The 21,630-nt window shown below is 37.0% G+C and overlaps 1 protein-coding gene across 1 annotated transcript in view; it reads left to right on the plus strand.

Annotated features, from left to right (window-relative positions):
- Window positions 1-160: 160 nt before the first annotated feature.
- Window positions 161-21,630, plus strand: part of LOC140597285 (midasin-like) — a gene marked incomplete at its 5' end in the record, with an annotated part of 59,697 nt that continues 38,227 nt past the window's right edge. Inside the window, 13 exons of the mRNA XM_072745323.1 lie at window positions 161-372; window positions 7,645-7,748; window positions 9,436-9,580; window positions 10,468-10,564; window positions 11,946-12,059; window positions 14,270-14,417; window positions 14,710-14,820; window positions 16,524-16,675; window positions 17,237-17,415; window positions 18,423-18,631; window positions 18,815-18,961; window positions 19,739-19,880; window positions 21,425-21,559. Of these exons, the coding sequence (XP_072601424.1) occupies window positions 161-372; window positions 7,645-7,748; window positions 9,436-9,580; window positions 10,468-10,564; window positions 11,946-12,059; window positions 14,270-14,417; window positions 14,710-14,820; window positions 16,524-16,675; window positions 17,237-17,415; window positions 18,423-18,631; window positions 18,815-18,961; window positions 19,739-19,880; window positions 21,425-21,559 (1,895 nt within the window). The remainder of the gene's footprint in view (window positions 373-7,644; window positions 7,749-9,435; window positions 9,581-10,467; window positions 10,565-11,945; window positions 12,060-14,269; window positions 14,418-14,709; window positions 14,821-16,523; window positions 16,676-17,236; window positions 17,416-18,422; window positions 18,632-18,814; window positions 18,962-19,738; window positions 19,881-21,424; window positions 21,560-21,630) is intronic.

Here is a 21,630-nt window from a genome sequence, read left to right on the forward strand (position 1 = left end):
AATCTTTATAAAAAAATAAAACTTTAACATAGATTTTAAAAGTATTTGGTATTATTTCCGATTTTGATTAAATTTGATTAAAATTCCTATATTCTAAGACATGATTTCTAAATTCTCTTAGTCTCAGAAGTTTTGGAATTACATTTATCTTTTGTTTCAGTTACAAACCAGTGGACCGTAAGCTTATTTGGCTGCCCTTATGGGAGGCATTTGAAGAACTCTTTGCCCAGACATTTTCTAAGAAGCAAAACTTTACGTTCTTGGGACATATTCAGACCTGTTACAGGCAGAAACGGTGGCAGGATCTCCTCAGACTAATGCAGCATGTGCACAAGTCGGCTGTCAACAAGGATGAAAAAGAGAGTGAAACTGGTAAGAATAGGACCCATACTACTAGTGGGAGGTCATGAGGCTGGGGTGTAATTAGCAGAATTGAAACCAGTGACCACAAGGCTAACGGGACTAATAAACGAGGCTGCAGTGTTTAAAAATCCCTGACTCCTCTCCTCTGCAAGACAGATTTGAGGCTTATTGTTACATCTCCTTATTTGGCTGCCTTTTTTTTTTTTTCTTAAGATTTAATTTTTAAGGAATCTATACACAGTGTTTTCCATTAAACATCCCTGACTCCTCTCCCCTGCAAGGCAGATTTGAGGCTTATTGTTCCATCTCCTTATTTTGGCTGCCCTTTTTTTTTTTTTTTTAAGATTTTATTTTTCAAGGAATCTATACCCAAAGTGGGGCTCAGACCTACAACCCTGAGATAAGCTGCTTCTTGGCTGCCTCCTTAAGTAAATCTCTTTCCTTGCTGCTTACTCAATTGGCTTTTCTGTGTGTCAGACATGAACTTTGGTTTAGTTATGAATTTGGTGAGCCATCCATCCAGTAGCTTTTTGCCAGTGGTTCGTGGGCTGCCAGATGATAACAAAAATCTGGTTACAAGTTCAAGCAGCTGCCTAGGCTCTTTGTCTTAGGGATTGTACCTGAAGCCCTACCCTGACTGGGTGCTGCCAGCCCTCAGTGCTTAATTTAGCTGGTGTGGCAAGGAAATGGTTTTTGCTTTGGACAGATGTGTCTTAGTGAGCTTATTTCTTTCTCCCATTTGTCTTCACTTTCTTAGCCTCCTTTCCTTGCTGGATTAGGAAAAGGTTAACTAGGAAGCCATTTGCTTTGGTTGGTGAAGCCCTGATATTAGGGAGTAACCAGTGCTTATAGAGGTATTCTGGGCTTAATTTGGTTTGTTGCTGCAGCTTTTGTTGTCATCTTTGGATAAAATCAGCCACATTTTAATTGGAAAATGGGAAATGACAACTTGATTCCTGAATGTAGCCCTTTGGGCTATATTCTCCAAAATTGGGCAATGTGTAGTTAAGAACTTATGAAACAAAAAAGATTTTTTTTGCAACATTGCTTGGCCGTAATATTCATTAGACCTTGGATAAGAATGACCACTTAGTGATCCGTAAATTATAATACCATCTCGTAATTGGATTTGTTCTGTAAGATTTTGTTTGTACCTTGTTTGTGTATTTGGATATGTGTTCATGTATGCTGTAAATATGAGATATTTTCTCCACCTCTGGGTAGTGCTAAAATTAGTTTGTAAAGGAGCACTATTTCAGTTAAAGGCGAGTGTGTATAAGAATTGGGCATTCTAAAACTCAGAAACTAATCCAAGGTTTTCAAGTTCATATGATCTGAAAAAATATTGGGTATTAAAGATAATTTAAGTTTGTTGGTTTAATTAAAATAGACATATCTTTAGAATTTTCAGCATTTATTTAAGTCAAATTTATTTAAGTCAAATAAATTGATACAATTTTTTAAATATATATAGCGTGGACGAATGACTTTGTCTTTTATAATTTCGTGGGTAATCTAAACATACTGTTAAGAACAAACTTGTAAATAAGATGAAAAGGTTTATAGGTAAACTTTAAAGTCATTTTCAAAGTCCTTGGTAACCTAAAACTAAAGTTTTACTAAGTTAAATGATGAGTTAAGTAAAAACACTAAATCTCTAGATCATTTCTAAGTAAGATAAAACCTTAATTACTAAACATAGGTTTATATGCTTTTGGCCTCCTTTTACAGAGAAACTAAAGATATTTGAGTTTGTTAGTAAACATGTTTTGTGCCATTGCTGAGATAAGGCATATATTTCTAAAAATTCTTTTTTTTTTAAATTAATTTATTTATTTAGGATAGTCAGAGAGAGAGAGGCAGAGACACAGGCAGAGAGAGAAGCAGGCTCCATGCACCAGGAGCGCAACGTGGGATTCGATCCTGGGTCTCCAGGATCGCGCCCTGGGCCAAAGGCAGGCGCCAAACCGCTGCGCCACCCAGGGATCCCTAAAAATTCTTAAATATCATAAATTCACCAGTCTAAGGAATGCTGCTGGTACAACAGACAGTTCACAATTAGTTACTACTTAGTTTTCACTAGAAACTTAAGGTTTCTAAGAGTTAAGAATTCTAATATATAGAATTAATGGAAATGATCAGAGAAAAAACTATGCAAGGAAAGTGAGACTGGTTATTTAGAGGGAAAATTGAGGACAAAAAGTGAATGTAAAGAGGAAAGTTGTAGGTTTGTGAGAAAGGAATCTTTGGAAAGGAATTTTGCGCTTGGTAGGCACTAAGATTAAGTTTATTAGGGAGTGATAAACACCTGGGGAGGAGAAGGGAGTAAGAAAGCAAGATTAGACAGAAGTTGAGCAGTGATACAATATCAACAGAAGCTTAGCTGATTCTCTGAGGAGTTTCAAATTTGGATTATCCTTCAGAACCATCCTTTTTTTTAAAAAAAAAAAGAAAAATATTTATTTATTCATTCATTCAGAGAGAGCTAAGAGAGAGGCAGAGACACAGGTGGAGGGAGAAGCAGGCTCCATGCAGGAAGCCCGATGTGGGACTCGATCCCCGGTCTCCAGGATCACACCCCAGGCTGCAGGCGGTGCTAAACCACTGCGCCACCGGGGCTGCCCCTTCAGAACCATCCTAAATTGGGGCAAAATTGGGACTGGACTTTTATAATAGTTATTGGATGTGACCACCTGGGAAGAGGGCATGCCCTTGGTAAGGCAGCTGTCTTTAGTCAAGGCCATCCTCAGTGGCATTTCAGAGTTGAGGACTGTTGGCAGCACCCCTGCAGCTGAGAGTCCTTCATTTCTGATGGAGATTCTGGTCAGCACATCACTACACCCACCGCAAGAACTCAGATCCATGCTGTGTCCTGGGTATCCTTATCCTGATAAGTGTATGTCAGCATGGGAGATGACAGGAAAAAGGAAGGGACTCTATAAATTTTTAAAGAATTCATTTGTTGGAACAAGTAATCTTTAATATCAGAAGTATACCAGCATCAAATTGGAATTAGGTTTTCATGTTAAAATGACAGTTTCCTTAGGTTATTGGTCTAATAAATTATAAACAGGTTTTTATCTTTAATCTACTTAGAAAAACAAATTTCTGTGTTTTGTGTTTATTAAATCCTTGATTACTCAAGAAAGTTGCATCTTCTCAGTATTAAAAGTCCTCAGTGTTGCTAACAATTCTGTAACTTTCTGTATTTGTATTCTGTAACCTTTAGAATCTCTTATTGCTGCCTTGGCTAAATAGGTTACTAAGTTTTGTAATGATCTATAATCCTATTTTTGGCATATGCTTCAAAACTTTCTGATACTTCTGACAAATTTCCCAAAATTCAACTTCTAAATGAAGTCTTTTTTACTAATTAGGCTTGTTTGTTATGTCAGATTACATGGAAGCATTGTCAAAGAAAGGATGGTAAACCTTCTTAAGTTATAAGATTTAAAAAAATATATTTTATTTATTCATGAGAGAGACCGAGAGAGAGAGAAAGAGAGAGAGAGGCAGAGACATAGGCAGAGGGAGAAGCAGGCTCCACACAGGAAACCCGATGTGGGACTCGATCCCGGGACTCAAGGATCACACCCTGGGCTGAAGGCAGGCGCTACACCACTGAGCCACCCAGGCATCCCAGGTTATAAGATTTTAATATAACTTGGTACATTACTTGTAATTCTACTTATTAAAATGTTGTGTGCCCAGTAATAATTATATTTCCCTGTCAACTGTATTATAATGAACTCTGATCAGATCTTTAACCATGGCCATTTTTGAGCCTTTTGCCATTTATAGTTATTGTTGATGATCTTGCAAGTATGTTTCAGCTTAAAGGCAATTCATAGAAAGGACTTTTGACAAATAAGGCTTTTTGATATCTTTAAGATGATAAAACTGAACAAGGTAAAATTTTCTGAACTAATGAAAGAACTAGATTCAAACAGAATAACATGGGACTAAGAGAACTGAGAAAAATGATTATATATTTTTTATGACTTTTGTTTGAAATATTTCTGGTTCTCTAATATTTGCTCTTACAGATTTAAGGGAACTTTTTCTCTTCAGCTATGACTCACAGGAATTTAATATAATATTCCTTTGTAAAAAAAATATGAAACATTTATTTTTTCCTCCAGAATTCAGAAATTCTCTGAAAATTCTTATATTTTCGTGGCATATATTATAATTATTAGCATAAGGTCTCTAAGAATCCATTCTCCGTGTAATAGGATGCCACTGGAAACATTGGTTATATTACCAAGGCTTTGACTGGAATGTCATATTTGAGGGTGTTTGAGGGTGAAATGCATAGACTCAAATGTGACCAGACAGCATTAAAGAAGTAGGTTGACTTTATGGAGCCAATAAAGCCCCTTGGAAATAGCAGCTTGATACCGTGCTTACAGATACCTTGCTTACAAAGCATCTTTACCTGGTCTAACTTTGAGAGCCCACCTGCAGGACAGTCTCCTGAGCTGACAACTCTTTAACAGAACTGACCTATTTTGAAGACTAAGATTGGTTTGTGAGATACGGAGCAAACTTCTTACCTAAGGTCCAGAACAATTAAACTCAGTCTAACAAGAAACAATGTTGGATTATGATATTTTTTTTTCTTAAAAAAAAAAAAAAGATTTTATTTATTTATGAAAGACAGAGAGAGAGAGAGAGGCAGAGACACAGGCAGAGGGAGAAGCAGGCTCCATGCAGGGAGTCTGACGTGGGACTCGATCCTGGTTTCCAGGATCAGGCCCTGGGCTGAAGGCAGTGTCAAACTGCTGAGCCACCAGGGCTGCAGCGATTGTGATATTTTTCTAAAAAAAATCTGTGAAAAGGGAAGAATGTTAATTTGTAACCATATACAAGGAAGTTCACTATACTGTGGTAACATCAATAAAGCTGAAGCCCTTTTCACCAGTACATACTCATGGAGCTAGTTGGAAAGAAAGGGGTCTTTTTTTTTCTTTCTTTCTTTCTTTTTTTGGTAAGACTTCATTTATTTGACATAGAGCCCAAGCAGCGTGGGGTGGCAGAGGGAGAGGGAGATCCTTGGGGCTTGATCCTAGGACCCTGGGATCATGACTTCAGCTGAAGGCAGAGCCTTAACCAGGTGCCCCCGGAAAGGGGACTTTTGACTTTTGAGAAAGAAAGACAAAAAAAAAAAAAAAAAAACCATAAGAGCCGGGATCACCCAAACCTTGGATGGTGGCACACCTTGAGTATCGATTTCACCCACTATCTTTGGAACGAAAATTTTGCTAACTGTTCTTGTGAGCTCTGACAGATTTTTTTTAAATAAGATTTATGTATTTTTAGAAAGCAAGCAAGTGAGGATGGGGGGAGGGGCAGAGGAGAAAAGAGTCTTAAGCAGACACCCTGCTGAGCGCAGATCCTGACTTGTGGCTTCATCTCAACCCTGAGATCATGACCTGAACTAAAACCAAGAGTAGGCCATATAACTGACTGAGCCACCCGCGTGCCTCACCCCAATATATCTTAAGATGTTTTTTTTAAGAGACAGACTAACAGAGGAGTGTTATTACTTGGGGTTACTGATTTGCTATATACTTTACATCAGGTTGAATCCACAAGCAATAAAGGCTGGACAACAGGTGATGGTGTTTGTACATCCTTAAAGTGCCACTGTAAGAAGAGCTGTGTCTCTAATAGAAAAACAGTGGCCAGATTTCCTGCTTTTACCTACACAAGGGTCTGAATATGGACATGCAGAAAAATGACCAGGGGGTATACACAGATGGTGGCCACTGATGCTGATAGAACCCATCTGGTCAGAGTAGGAGGTGTTATGACAGCACTTTATGACCCACCTGTTGTACAGTATAAGAATGTTTTTCTCCACAGTTAAGTATTTCTTGCATTCAGCTTTTTACTAGTGTCATTGGTGTCACATGCCAACGCCTACTGTGAACTAATGCTATTTGGCTTTGAGGAAAAACCAATTTATATCCAAGACTTAGATCAGGTGGCTGGGTTTTAAAGGAAGGAGATTCAGTAGAATTCAGTGAATTGTGTTTAACACTACTTCCAACACCAGCAACAGATTCAGCAAACTTCTAGAGCTTCCAGGCATTGCTGTGAAAGAATTGACTGGTGATAATGCAGTTGTCAGCCACACCAGAAAAATGAGATTTAGTTACAAGAAAGAGTGTTGGGGATACAGCTCTTTCCCAAGTTGTAAAGCTCCTTATTCTTGATGAAGGTTAGTTGCTGCATGGAGGTAAAGGACTTGAGCTGCTTCTGGTAACTTGTATGGTTGCTGGATATGTCAGCTTTGATGTTGCTTGAAAGCAACCAAAGAAGAAACTACTGTTTAGTCAAGCAGAATGTACATGTTAAGCCAAGTGCTAGGGAATATTTCCAAGAAAGCACAAAGTTGTTTGATTCCTCAGACCCTGAAACTGCACCCTGTTTCAGTAGGAAGTAGTTAGAACTGTTAGCCCAATTTACTCGAGTGAATCATGTTCAAAAGACAGTGGGGATTGAAACTGGTAACAGAGGGTTAGTGGGACCAATAATAAGTGCAGATGCAGACTAAAACCACAGATGCAACTTTTTACCCAGACCTGTTTTCACTTGCCTTTAAATTTTCCTATCTTTCTTGGGGAAGGGTGGATTGAGGCTTCTATTCAGAGTCCCCTCATTGGGCTGACTCTTAAATAAATTCTTGCTGCACACTTGGTGTCTTTGTGATTGGCTTCACTGCACATCAGGCAGATAAACTTGGGTTCCCTTACAGAATTAGGAGGAGTTTGGGGAAGAATGAAGCAGTAGAAATTGGAGCTTTGTAGGACTTAAGGGAGAGATGACTAATTCTGAAGTATTGCTGCTCCTGTGATTCTAGGCATGATTTCGATAAAAACATGGTTGTTAATGTTGATGTACAAGTACCACTTATTGGTCAATAAGTCATCTTTCCTTAGAAAATAAATTATATCCAAAAAGCTGAATTCTACAGCCAAAGGGTTTTTGGTAGTTTAGTTATCTTCTCTGTGTTTCATCGTTCATAAAATGGGAATAAGGGTATCTACTTCGAAGCTGTTATGAGGGGTGAAAGAATTAACTAACGTACATATGCATTTAAGTGAACTAGTTACTATTGTGGCTGAAACATACATTATGTAAGTATTTGAACTTATTTTTTTATACTTCTAAGATGTTTGATTTTTATGTGAGTTTTGTTTTTTTGTGTGTGTTTAAGTTCTATGTTTTACAACCTAAAGTGTATGTTAAATTCTTGTCCTTATTCTTTTCTAGGGTTACTCCTAAAAGAGAAATGGGAAGCATTTGGTCTTAGACTCAACCATGCTCAACAACAGATGAAAATGACTGAAAATGCCCTATTGTTTGCATTTGTAGAGGTATTTTGGTTCAGTTATTTAGGTTAAAGGAATGTTGATTTGATACAAAATTCAGGTTTAGGCAGGCTACTATTTTGTATTATCTTTATGTTGATATTTTTAGTGCTTGGTGTTTAAGACTTAATAAACACTAATGAAATAATACTTCAGGGAGAGATTTCTGAAAAATAGCCTTTATGGAAATTATAAGGTCTTGATGAGCACCATTATTCTTGAAGTTGCAGTTGAGGACAACTAGTGGACTCGGTTTCATAGTGAGGGGGAAAGGGTAGTAGGTTTGGATCTATTCACTTTAAGCCTCACTCTCTATTTCAGTGAATGGGTAGTTCTGCTGTTTTCTGCCTATCACCCTGTGGGAAGGACCAACCTAAAAAATTTTCATAGCTTAAGATTTTTATTTATTTTTATTTTTTTTAAGATTTTATTTATTTATTCATGAGAGACACACAGAGAGAGGCAGAGACACAGGCAGAGGGAGAAGCAGGGAGGCTGATGTGGGACTTGATCCCGGGACCACAGGATCATGCCCTGGGCCAAAGGCAGGTGCTAAACCGCTGAGCCATGCAGGGATCCCCAGCTTAAGATTTTTAAATTCTTATTTTAAAAAATTGTTTCTGCCTTCTGAGCTTTGAACTTGCCCTTTCCCCATTTCCCTCTCCCTCATGTGTCTGACCCTGTCTTACCCATTTCGAGTTCAAGTGGTGCAGCACCTCCGAAGCGTCAGTGCACAAACCTGCTGTTGCTTTTGATTCTGGAAGGCATGTAGTTTCAACTTGTAACAAAATATTTGTAGTCTTCAATAAACTGTGGTATTTCTTTAAAAATAATAATAATAATTGTTTCTGTGACATATTTTAGACCACACCTTAAAAGGAGGTGGGACTCTTGTTTGAGATAGTGTTTTGGTGAGAGAGATTACTCAATCATGTCCATCAATATGGGAAATTTGGTGATCAGAGCTTAATCTTAATAGGAATTTTTTTTAAATAACCAATTAGGATGTCAAGTGCTCTCAAAATAGGGTTTATATCTATTTCATGACTTGGCATTACACTGGAGTTCAATACCCTTGTCCTGTTTTAATGTTTTCAATTTATAGAAGATTCTGTTAGTATCATTGTGAAAACAAAAGTATAAAGTCATTTAATAATAAAACAGTTTCTGGTGTTGTATCAACAGTGGATTTTAAGATTTATATTTCAGTTCTCTTGGAAACAGAACTTGAAGAGATAAATCAATGAAGAAGAGGAAAGATTTCTTTTGATATTCTTTAGCAAATGTATAAGGCTATGTATTACAACCACTGCATTCTTTCGACTTAGTCATTTGTCTCATCTTTACATACTCATCAGCTGACCCTACATTTATTTTCAATGGTTTTAATAACCATTTGGATACTTCTAAACATCTAAACACATTATATATTATTAGTTACCTGACTATCCATCTACTGAGATGATTTAGTTTGTTGCGTGTCTCTGTTAGGTTCATACATACTCCCTTGACCCTTCTGGACATTTAAAAATGGTAACTTGACCTTAGCTCTTGAAATCACCTGGCAGCCATTCAGCATTTAGGGTGAAAGTTCATTAAGTACAAGAGGTTTGCCCTTGTTTCTAACCCTGCTTACATAACAGGTGAGAGTATCTTTTTTGCAGTGGATTTTTAACACTTTATCTTCTTTTAGGGTACACTAGCTCAAGCTGTAAAGAAAGGAGAGTGGATCTTGTTGGATGAGATTAATCTGGCTGCTCCAGAAACATTAGAATGTCTCAGTGGTTTACTTGAAGGTTCCTCTGGCTCCCTAGTGTTGCTGGATCGAGGAGACACAGGTAGTACTTGATCTCATTGAGGTTTGACTTGATGCCAGGTCTTTGACCTCTTTAGAGTCAGATTCTTTTGGTTAGGTAGATTACATAGGTCTCCCAGTGTTCATTCCATAGTACTAATTTTCTGCCAAGTTAGGAGGCATGGGGAATGCAAAGAATAAGAATTAAAAAAAATTTTTTTAAATTATTTATTCATAGGGATTCCTGGGTGGCTCAGCGGTTTGGTGCCTGGCTTTGGCCCAGGATGCGATTCTGGAGTCCGGGGATCGAGTCCCACATCAGGCTCCTGGCATGGAGCCTGCTTCTCCCTCCTCCTGTGTCTCTGCCTCTCTCTCTCTCTGTCTATCATGAATAAATAAATAAATAAATCTTTTTTAAAAAATTATTTATTCATGAGAGAAAAAGAGAGGTAGAGGCATAGGGAAAGGCAGAGGCAGGCTACTCACTGAACAGGGAGCCCGATGTGGGACTTGATTCCAGGACCCTGGGATTATGACCCAAGCCAAAAGGAGACACTTAACCAACTGAGCCACCCAGGCGCCCAAGAATAAGAATTTGTTACTTGGTAGTATATACTGAATTGTATATATTTGAATAGGTGATATACATATAGGTAAATAGGTGATAAAACATAAATGATAATGAACAACCATACCTTAAAAGATGGTGGAAGGGGAGCATAAGATTAAGTTGTTACATATGTCTGGAAATTGGTTTCAGTGGGATTTCAGAAAAAGCAAGGATGGTTTGAACCGCCAGCACCATTCTTGCTATGTCTGAGGCAGGGCTTCCTGGCCTGAGGTTCTGTGAACTTAGATAGTCTTCCCCGGGGCACCTGTGGCTGATCACTTGATGTTACCAGTTGAGAACTTATGCTTTTCTCTTACCAGAACCCCTGGTTCGTCATCCTGACTTCCGTTTATTTGCTTGTATGAACCCAGCAACAGACGTGGGCAAAAGAAATCTCCCACCAGGAATAAGAAACAGGTGAGGGGACATGGCCTGGTTCCTGGGGATTTTTTAAAAAATTCTGTTTATTGGTTGATAATAATAACATAACCAGTCCTCATAATAGTGCTTGAAATTTCTTGATCTCTGCTAAGAGGAATTCTTCTTTGTCATATTCTACTTTCTTTAGGTGATAGGAATATGGAGGACCCCAGAACACTGGACAATTTTTTCAGTTGTTTGTATGACACGTAATGGCTCATGGATATTGTTGAAAATAAAATTTTTTCTTCCTTCAAATAACCTTATAGCTATTAGGAAAACCTTTACATATTGATAAAACAGTATAATATATTAACAGTATAAGTACATTTTAGGAACTGAATGAATCCTCTTGGATGAGGCCAGTGATTTGTAAAAGGCCTTTTAAGTTTCAGTGTTCAGTAAACACTGACACTAACATGATACTTAGTTGTTTGGTATTTTATATATATAGCATTTGGAAAAAGATAAATGATCTTATTTTTGTTGGTGACCTTTTGTTGAATTTTGAGTATTAAAATAGTGTTAAAATTTTATTAGATTCCTCTCATTATAAGAGTAATAAAACCTTCTTAGGAAAATTTTATAAACTATAAACATTATATTTTCCTTTGCTCCAGTGACTTTATTTATTTTATTTTATTTTATTTTTTTTATTATTATTATTTATTTATGATAGTCACAGAGAGAGAGAGAGAGGCAGAGACATAGGCAGAGGGAGAAGCAGGCTCCATGCGCCAGGAGCCCGATGTGGGATTCGATCCCGGGTCTCCAGGATCGCGCCCTGGGCCAAAGGCAGGAGCCGAACCGCTGCGCCACCCAGGGATCCCCAGTGACTTTATTTTTGAATGTGTGGGTGCTTTTTGTTGTTGCTGCTGGATGTTTTTTTTATTACATGTAGCTATAACACCTCTGAAAATAAGGGATAAATGTCTTATTTTTTATAATTATTTCTTACAAAGAGTATTGCGTAGAAATAATAAATTTTTGGTAACAATTACGTTATCTTATTTCACTATGGTCAGTTTATAGCTAGATGAAAGACTTTCATATTTTATACTATAAGCAATTAAAATGAGTTTACATAACTTTTTGTGTTTTGTATTTTTTTTTAAAGATTTTATTTATTTATTTGAGAGAGAACAAACTGTGGGAAGGAGTAGCAGAGGGAGAGGGAAAAACAAAAAAACAGGCTTCCCACTGAGCAAGGAGCCCCCCAAGGGGCTTGACCTGGGATCATGACCAGAGCCAAAGGCAAGATACTGGCTCACTGACTGAGCCACCCAGCCACCCTTTGTGTTTTGTATTTTTTAATTGTCAGAATAGTTGTATTAACTTCCTAAAAAGTGGTTATTATGTAATAATCATTGTCTTATAGGTTCACAGAACTTTATGTAGAAGAATTGGAAAGTAAAGAAGATTTACAAATTCTTATTGTGGATTATCTGAAAGGACTGAGTGTAAATAAGACCACAGTGCAAGGGATCATCAGGTAGGTTCCCTGTGTGCCTCATCCGCAAATGCTAATTTTATGTTTGTTTGTTTGTTTGTTTATTTAATGCTTCTTATTAGAGAAGGATTATCATTAAGGTTTCTATTTTAAAGTTGGAACTTTGGGATCCCTGGGTGGCGCAGCGGTTTGGCGCCTGCCTTTGGCCCAGGGCGCGATCCTAGAGACCCGGGATCGAATCCCACGTCAGGCTCCCGGTGCATGGAGCCTGCTTCTCCCTCTGCCTGTGCCTCTGCCTCTCTCTCTCTCTCTCTCTCTCTGTGTGACTATCATAAATAAATAAAAAAAAAAAAATTAAAAAAATAAAAATAAAGTTGGAACTTTAAGAATTCCCGTGGATCTTCCTAATGAAGCCACATCGAAAGCTTAGGAATTACCACTTAACGAGAATATGTAAACAATTAGACAATGTTCTCCTAATTAGTTTTGTATTCATAGCTAGGAGTTTGCATCTCTGGAAGGTGTAAAAGGCTTGCTTGTATTTTGATCTGTCTTGATGAAATCTTATTTTTGCAGTTTGCATGCTAGTGCAAACTGTTTCTGTTGTTGTTTTTATGCCATGTGGAAAGGGTACAGTCTCTTATATTAGACAGCCTGAATCCTAGTACAGGCTCTGTCAAAAACAAATTCTATCATTCTGGGCACATTACTTAGTAATTTTAATTTTGTCTGTGTCATCTAGAAAGAACATTACATTATGTAAAGTTTTTGAAATAGGATCATATTAATGTTTTGCTTTGCTTTTTGTGGTTTGTTCCCTTTTTTTTTTTTTTTTGTACAAATAATTATTGAGTTGCCCAGGTGCTAGAGATATAGCTATAAATATCTGAATATTTAATATTAATAATAGCTATATCTGAATCCTGATTCTCCTTATTTTAGGTTATGGTAAGTGAAGAAAAATAGCACATAAAGTAAAATGGGGATTAGAAAATACAGGCTTGGGGCCCATTTTAAATAGAATAGTTAAGAAGGCATTTGTGAAAATGCTTTGGAGTGGTTTACCGATACCACATTCTAAAATTGGAACACATTTTGTTAGCCAAGATTATTTGGACAAAAGTATAAATACGTGTGATTAAAATTCAAAAGTGAGGTAAAACAGGTTAGTAAAGCAGAGGCTCTTGTAAGATGCTGATAGTATAAGTAATAAGTGTTCCATTTGTAATAACCCACTTCTGGAATGTAGATTCTTTCTATAAAAGAAAGAATATATAGCTAGATTTCAGAGATAAGCCAAATCTCATTTGGATTTCATCTGTGACATGCATTTGGTTACTCTTGATCTTGTATAGCTGATCATGAATTTCATGAAATTTTAAATTCCTCGCATTTCATGTTTTACTCTGAAACTCCTAACATCTTGTCATCTTTTAGACTTCTAAAGTGTGTGATAATGATAACAGTAACAGTCATATTTTCATGCTTTTTAACATTTTGTCATTGTTGATTATGGCTGTACCTATGACCTTTCAATACACCATGATTTTTCCTGTGTGCTTCTTCTCCATTACTAGTATAGATTACATAGGCACTTTATTTCCCCATTGTATTAGAGTATTAGGAACACTGTGTTTGAACTCTGTATATTCTCTCTCTCTCTCTCTCTCTCTCTAAGGTTTATTTATGTGCTCGCTTCTGCAATACATATACTAAGATTTATTTATATTTAAAGAGAGAGCATGGGGGGAGGGGGAAGGGACAGGGAGAGGGAGAGGTCAAGCCCACTCCCCTCTGAGCACAGAGCCCAACAAGGGGCTTGATCCAGCAACCCTGTGATCATGACCTGAGCCGAAAGTAAGAGTTGAACACTTAAATGGCTAAGCTACCCAAGTGCCTCTGAACTCTGGATATTTTTACTAAGGACTTCTCCTGTCTTGCCATCTTTTTGTTAAGAACATCACCTCTCTCCTCTTTTTACCCAAAAGGAAATTGATAGATCTTTCTTTTGAAAAAGTCTTTGAGTGTGTGAGAAATAGATTTAAAAGTGAATGTCAAAAAATAAAAAAAAAAAAAAAAAAAAAAGTGAATGTCTGAGAGGTTTTGATGAATGCTCTAGGAAATTGCATGTAAGCTTAACTATCTAATTCTATAAAAGTGGCTTTTGGGCCTTGTGTAGAAAATCAAAGTAACGGCAAAATGGTGAATGCTTATGAGTTAATAAAGTCATCTGAACTTTGTCTTTTTTGTAGCTTGTACACAGCTCTCCGGAAAGACTCTGGGACAAAATTGGTGGATGGAACTGGCCATAGACCTCATTACAGCCTTCGGACCCTTTGCAGGGCTCTGCGATTTGCAGCTTCCAATCCGTGTGGCAACATCCAGCGCTCGCTCTATGAGGTCTTCCTGAAGTTTGTGCTTGGATGGGAGCTTGGTGGATGGGTTCATCGTTGAAAGGGAGGGAGTGGTGATGCATATGCTGGGTCTGCCTGTGTATGTGTGTTCCATTTAGTCAGATCAGCCCAGAACATACCAGAGTGACCCTGTCCTTATTCTACTATAATATCACATTTAAAAGTTGTTCTGGGAACCAGCACCACCCAAGAGGTTGAATTTTTTTTCTTGAAATAAGTTGGCCTGTAATTGCAGAAGGGTGTAATCAGTTTTATGCATATTTGTTTTTTTTTTCTAGGGCTTTTGTTTGGGTTTCTTAACACAGCTTGACAGGGCATCACACCCAATAGTTCAGAAGCTCATTTGTCAACACATTGTCTCTGGCAATGTAAAAAGTCTGCTGAAGCAGGTATGTGTTTTGATTTTTTTGACTTCTTTAACATAAATGAAAGGCTGAATTATCAAAATTTTGGTGTTTTGTTTTTTTAAACTTGTTTCTAATTATAAAAGTAATCAGTTTGTTCCAAAAAATTAAGTTGTGTCTTAGATGGTGAAAATTCCTAGTAATCCTTCTACACTTTAGATTTAAACCATATACCTTTCCACCTAAATTATATTTGTATTTTGTTTTTTATATATTTAAATTTTGACAGTGTATGTATAGATTTATCAAGGCAAATTCTTTCTTGTTTTTTAATTCCAGTATATTTAATATACAGTATTACATTAGTTTCAGGTATATAATATAGTGATTCAACAAATCTTTATGTATGTTACTCGTTGCTGAAGCTAAGTGTACTCTTAATTCCCTTCACTTGTTTCACCATCTCCCCCTCTTTCCCTCCCCTCCCCTTGGGTAAACCATCAATTTGTTCTCTCTTATTAAGAGTCTTTTTTTTTTGGGTTGTCTTTTTTGTTTGTTTGTTTCTTAGATTGTACATATATGTGAAATCATATGGTATTTGTCTTTTCCTGACTTCACTCAGTAAGGGCAAATTCTAATGTATATATCTAATATACATGACTTAAAAGGAATCATCTCATAATACTGTTCTGTGGCTTCCTTTCTTAGCCTAACCATATCCTGGATATATTTTTGTGTCTGTACCATAGATCACTATGACATGGTTTCTAATGGTTGCATAGTAATTTGTTGCTTACACCATAGTTTGTGTACACATTTCCCATCTGATTGATAGTTGGCCTTTTTTTTTTTTTCTTATTAAACACAGCAACCATTTCAGTTTGAGGAGGAGACTCTAGAATAACATGGGAGTGAAAGATGCTGAGAAAGTAGTTTATCAACTAACTGGCTGGTTTTTATGTTGATTCCTTGCTCTTAAGGAAGAAAGAACCTTATTAGGGACTTAGGATTACTTTGGATTCAGTATTTTTTCCTTTTTAAAATTTATACAAGTAACACATGAATGTGTACTTTTGTTAACCATAAAAACATTGAAAAAAAAAGTTAAGCTTCCTTTGATTATTATTCTAATGCCACTGTCCTTTACTTATCTTTTTTTTATGTGTTCCTCATGGTTACCCCTGATGGAGGCCTTTTTTCCCCACTGCTTCTGAGCTCAGTTGAGGAGCTCTTAAAGAAGTGCCTAGAATGGTAGTAGCTTCAAATTAGGGAACTAAATGTTTTAGAAGAGCATTTTTTCATAGCTACAAATCTGACCACTTTTGACTATTTTTGATGTATGAAAATGGCAGTTTTGTTATAAATCAGTGTAATAATGCAAAAGCCCATTCCCTCAGTTCAGAACTGGTCTTGTTTTTAGGAATTTAGTTTATTTGAAGTACATGTTTTTGACAAATATTTCATCAGACTGAGAGTGAAAATTTTGGTAGGTGAGAGAAAAGAACTGAATCAGAAACTATCCAATTCAAGTTCTTTCCTCACTACCACTCACCTGGATTTAAAAACCAATACATGTCATCATTTTGTTCTCATTCCTCAAAGTACTTTTCATATTTCACCCATGGCTTTTAATGTTGAAAGAATCCAGAACAGGGCAGCATTCTTGGTGACAGCGTTTTTTCCTACCTTAGGCCCCTCTCTGAAAGAATAGGACTATGGGTTATTTCTCTAACTTCTGTGACTTTCAGCCTATTCCAGAACCAAAAGGAGGACGACTTATCCAGGTTGAAGGATATTGGATTTCAGTGGGAGACAAGGAACCTACAATAGATGAGACCTACATTCTTACATCTTCTGTTAAGCTGAACCTGAGAGACATTGTCCGAGTGGTTTCTGCAGGGTGTGTGGACCTTTTCTCTTGCTGCTCTAAAGTTTTACCAGCATAGGCATTGATGACATTCTAGTCTTACTTTCTTAATTTTCTTTTATTTTTATTATTATTATTTTTTTTACCTTTTTTTTTACTTAATTTTTGAATTCTTTATTGTTGTTTATTGGCTAAATGAGTAATTCCTTCTAAAATCAGTATTGTCACTCTTCTCCTGGCACAAAGCATTGTTTCTAATTGCACCTTTTGGTGGAAGCAATACAGATGCAGATTATTTTGGCCATCATTATGCTTCTTTTCCAGTATTTTGCTGATGACTACTTATCATCCATTATTTAAATGAATAACAGGTACTACAAGCAAGGTTGAGATTGCTTTCCTCAGTATTTTCCGAGGAACCCTTTTTACATAGAAACTTCTTAGGGCTTAAGAAACATTCCATTAGTGGCATATAGGTATATAAAAATGTTTTTTTATGGTGATAAATTCCTTTTTAATACTACTTGAATTAATTCTGGTTTTTGTCTTTTTTTTTCCCCCCCTTAAATTGCTTTATTGGCTGGTCTTTTAAAGAACCTATCCAGTGTTGATTCAGGGAGAGACGTCAGTTGGTAAAACAAGCCTTATCCGGTGGCTGGCTGCAGCTACTGGTAACCACTGTGTGCGTATTAACAATCATGAACACACGGATATTCAGGAGTACATTGGTTGTTATACGTCTGACTCTTCAGGGAAACTTGTGTTTAAAGAAGGTGGGACTATTATTTCATTCCATGGGTATAGGCATTCATTCTTTTAAGCACATTTCCCCATGTAAATTTCATCTCTTTCAGTTGAGGCACATGGACCTTTGCCATAAGAGCTGCTTTTTCTCTCTCTCTGATCTCCCTGGTTAAGGGAAGATGGTTATGGATCCAGCTTCTTTTGGGCCCCACTCATCTTGTCAGCTCTATTGGGACTAGCACCAAGTTCTGTAGGGTGCAATTGAACTGCTACTTAATCTCCTAGAGACTCAGAAGAATGAGATGAGCTTTGAACAGACGGAAGCTTAGAATAGATATGAGAATGTGGTGATTTATTTATTTAAATATTTTATTTATTTATTTGACACAGAAAGCATAAGCAGGGGAGGGACAGAGGAAGAGGGAGAAGCAGGCTTCCCACTGAAAGGGAGCCCAACATGGGGCTCAATCTCAGGACCCCCAGATCATGACCTGAGCTGAAGGCAGATGCTTAATGACTGAGCCAGGTGCCCCAAGAATGTGGTGGTTGATTGATTATTTTATGTTATTTAAAGATTTTATTTATTCATGAGAAACACGGGGGGTGGGGGTGGCGGTGGGCAGAGACACAGGCAGAGAAAGAAGCAGGCTCCATGCAGGAAGCCGGATGTGGGACTCGATCCCCGGACTCCAGAATCATGCCCTGCGCCAAAGGTGGCGCTAAACTGCTGAGCCACCCAGGCTGCCCGAATGTGGTGATTTAAATGAAATTAGCCTGCAGGGGGAAAAATTGGAAATATATTTATCAGCCTTAGCTCCCCTTCTGTGTGAAATAAAAGGATTACTTTAATTGAAAATTGTGCTTCCTTGATATTTGGCATCACAAATTATTTTTGGGCATGACTAACTGCTGCAGGGAGTAATTTGTTTTGAAATGTAGTGGTCTAGGATTGGTTGATTTATGTAGCATTTTTAAACATATTTTAAAACTTTGGACTAATTTATGCTCTAATCCTCAGTGTTTGTTTTTTCCTAAGGTGTTCTTATTGATGCTATGAGAAAGGGCTACTGGATTATTTTAGATGAATTAAATTTGGCTCCTACTGATGTGTTAGAGGCACTGAACAGATTGCTAGATGATAATCGTGAATTGCTCATCACAGAAACACAAGAAGTTGTTAAAGCTCACCCTCGGTTCATGCTTTTTGCTACCCAGAATCCCCCAGGACTTTATGGAGGCAGAAAGGTGTGTAGCATTTCATTTGCCCATTTGTTACCTGGTCAAGTAATAGATCTTTCTTGGGTTAGACTGAGATGTTTTTATTTCTTTTGAAGGGTTTTTCTTTTTGTGGTGCAAAGGAGAGCCTCCGATTTGGAAACTGGATAAGAAGGCTTTCTTCATCATGTTTTTTTCCTGTGTGTTTCCCAGGTGCTTTCTAGAGCCTTCAGGAATCGGTTTGTGGAATTGCATTTCGATGAATTGCCTAGTTCTGAGTTGGAAACAGTCTTGCATAAGCGCTGTAGTTTGCCACCCTCCTATTGTAGCAAGTTGGTTAAAGTCATGCTGGACCTTCAGGTATTTCCTCTTTCTCTCATTTAGTTTCAAATGGAATGTACTGATTAGATTTGGCGAGTAAATTTAAAATTTGATGGCCTTCTCAGTTAGCCACAGCAGTCCATCCATTTTTTTTTTCACAGAGTAAGGATACTATCTTTAAAATGCACTCCATGATATCCATTTTTTGGTTTTGTAAATCAACAATTTGATATGTTACAGTTTTTCTCACGCTTATTATGGTAATAGTTCCCTCCTTGTGGATAATGTTGGAACATTTTGTTTAGTTTGGAATTTGGCATTGACAAGCTACAATTTTGTTTTCTAAATGAATTTAGTCCTTGAATGGACATAACTAAAGATTGGTCTCTCCCCTGTCAACTCTGCAAAGCTACAGTTTGTTTTTTGAATATCTCATTTTATGGTGTTAAAAGTGTTAGCAGAATTAATATACTTTTATTTTCTAGAGAGCTAATAATAATTGGCAATCTTACTATGTTCCCACATTATGGGATTAATGTTTCTGCATGTTTGCCATCATTTGTATTCATAGTTTTTTTTTTATATAGTATAGGAAAAGGAATTCCTTTTTTTCTTGGTATTATGATTTGAAATTTATATCCTCATACATGAATTTGAATATTTATCTTCAAAGGATTGCAGTCCATTTACTTTTTTCAAAAATTCATCTTAATGGGATGAATCATTTTTATAGAGCTTAAATTTGTTAAAAATTTTATATAGGTTGTAAACTGTGCTTACCATTGCCCTTTTTAATTTGTTTTGATATTTTAATAGTCCTATCGCAGAAGTTCTTCAGTGTTTGCTGGAAAACAGGGTTTCATCACCCTTCGTGATCTTTTTCGATGGGCTGAAAGGTACAGATTGGCTAAACAGACTGAGAAAGAGCATGACTGGCTACAGCATTTAGCCAATGATGGTATGCTTTTAATTGGATGCTAATTGGAGTTATGTCAGATATCAAACCTTATTAAAATAAATCTTTCCCAAATTGTGCTCAATATATACATATTAATAGGTGTTCCAGAAATAGTCATTCTGTCTCTAGTGCCAAGTCCTTTTGAAAATGGTTCTTTTCTGCAGGCCTTTGTGCTAGTTTGTTTGAGTTTCTCTCTGCTTTGGCTACATGTAAGAGTCAGATAGGAGCCTGGTGCCTGTGAGAGTTTCGGTAGGTGGTTGGTGGTGTCTTTGCAGACTATGTATCTGCAACCCACTCTTCCTAGAGAGTCATGCCTGTGCCTTTAACAGAAAACTGACAGGTTGGTCAGGTAATATCAGAATTCTGAAGGAAGGCATTTATGTCATCCGAGACTCACGATTCCTCATTTTGGTGTAATCCATGGAAAGAATTTATATGTTTCTCTATATGAAAGAAAGCATTTCAGAATCTTTGGATTTGAAAAGTGCTAATGAGTCATTAATGGAGTGGTTAATAAGGAGAGTAAATTAAACCTATGAAAGTTGTATTTTTTCTTCTTTACTGGTAGATAGATGGAGGAACATGTTTTTAAAAAAAAAAAACTTCAAAGGAAACAGTTCTTAATCAAGTTATAACATATATAGTAAAGTGAATTTAGTGTTTGTTTTTTCATGTTTTATTTATTTATTTGTTTATTTATTTATTTAACATATGTATGTGCTCACATAAAACATCACCTAGGCCAAGGTTTAGAATATTTTGTAGTACCTCAAAAGATTCTATCATGACTTTTGCCAGTCTTAACCTCCCCTGGAGGTAACGTCTGCTCTGACCTCTATCACCACTGATGTTTGTCTATGCTTGAGCTTCAGCTAGTATCATGCAGTATGTACTCCTTTGGTTTGACTTCTTTGGACCCATTCTTTTTTTTTTTTTTTTTTTTTTTTTAAGATTTTATTTATTTATTCATGAGAGACACAAAGAGGCAGATACCTAGGCAGAGAGAGAAGCATGCTCCTTGTCTAAAGCCTGATGTGGAACTTGATCCCAGGACCTTGGGATCACGACCTGGGCCCAAGGCAGATGCTCAACCACTGAGCCACCCAGGCGTCCCTCTTTTCACCCATTGTAATGTGAGGTTCAACCATACTGTTATGTGTATTAGGAATTCGTTCTTTTTATCATTACTGTGTTATAACCTGTTGTATGGAGATACTATAATATGTTTTTTCATTTTCTTCTTGATAGACATTTGGGTTATTTCCACTTTTTAGCTATTATGAAAAGACCTGCTCTGAGCATTCCTCTGTAGGTCTTATGGTGCACACATGTTTACTTGAGTTTAGGTCTACCTGGAAGTCATGTTGCTAGGACATAGCCTGCATATGGTTAGTTGCAGTAGGTTCTCCCAGTTTTCCAAGGTTGTTCTTTAGATACCCTGGCCAACAGCAGTAAATAAGAGTTGCTGTTGCTACATATTCTCAACATCCCTTGCTATTGTAACCTGACACTTGATGATTCTTTTTTTTTTTTTTTTTTTTAAGGTTTTATTCTTCTCTCAGGCCGGGTCAGGAAACAGGAGGAGATTGATGTGATTCAAGAAGTCCTTGAAAAACATTTCAAGAAAAAATTGTGTCCTCAGTGCCTCTTCTCCAGGGAAAATGTCCTAAAATTACTGAGTGAGTAGGTCAGAATATCCGGAGGAAATGAATTGAACTGTACTCCTATTAGAAGCTAAATATTTATTCTA

This window comes from Vulpes vulpes, unplaced genomic scaffold, assembly GCF_048418805.1.
Source record: "Vulpes vulpes isolate BD-2025 unplaced genomic scaffold, VulVul3 u000000720, whole genome shotgun sequence".
Classification (NCBI taxonomy): Eukaryota; Metazoa; Chordata; class Mammalia; order Carnivora; family Canidae; genus Vulpes; species Vulpes vulpes.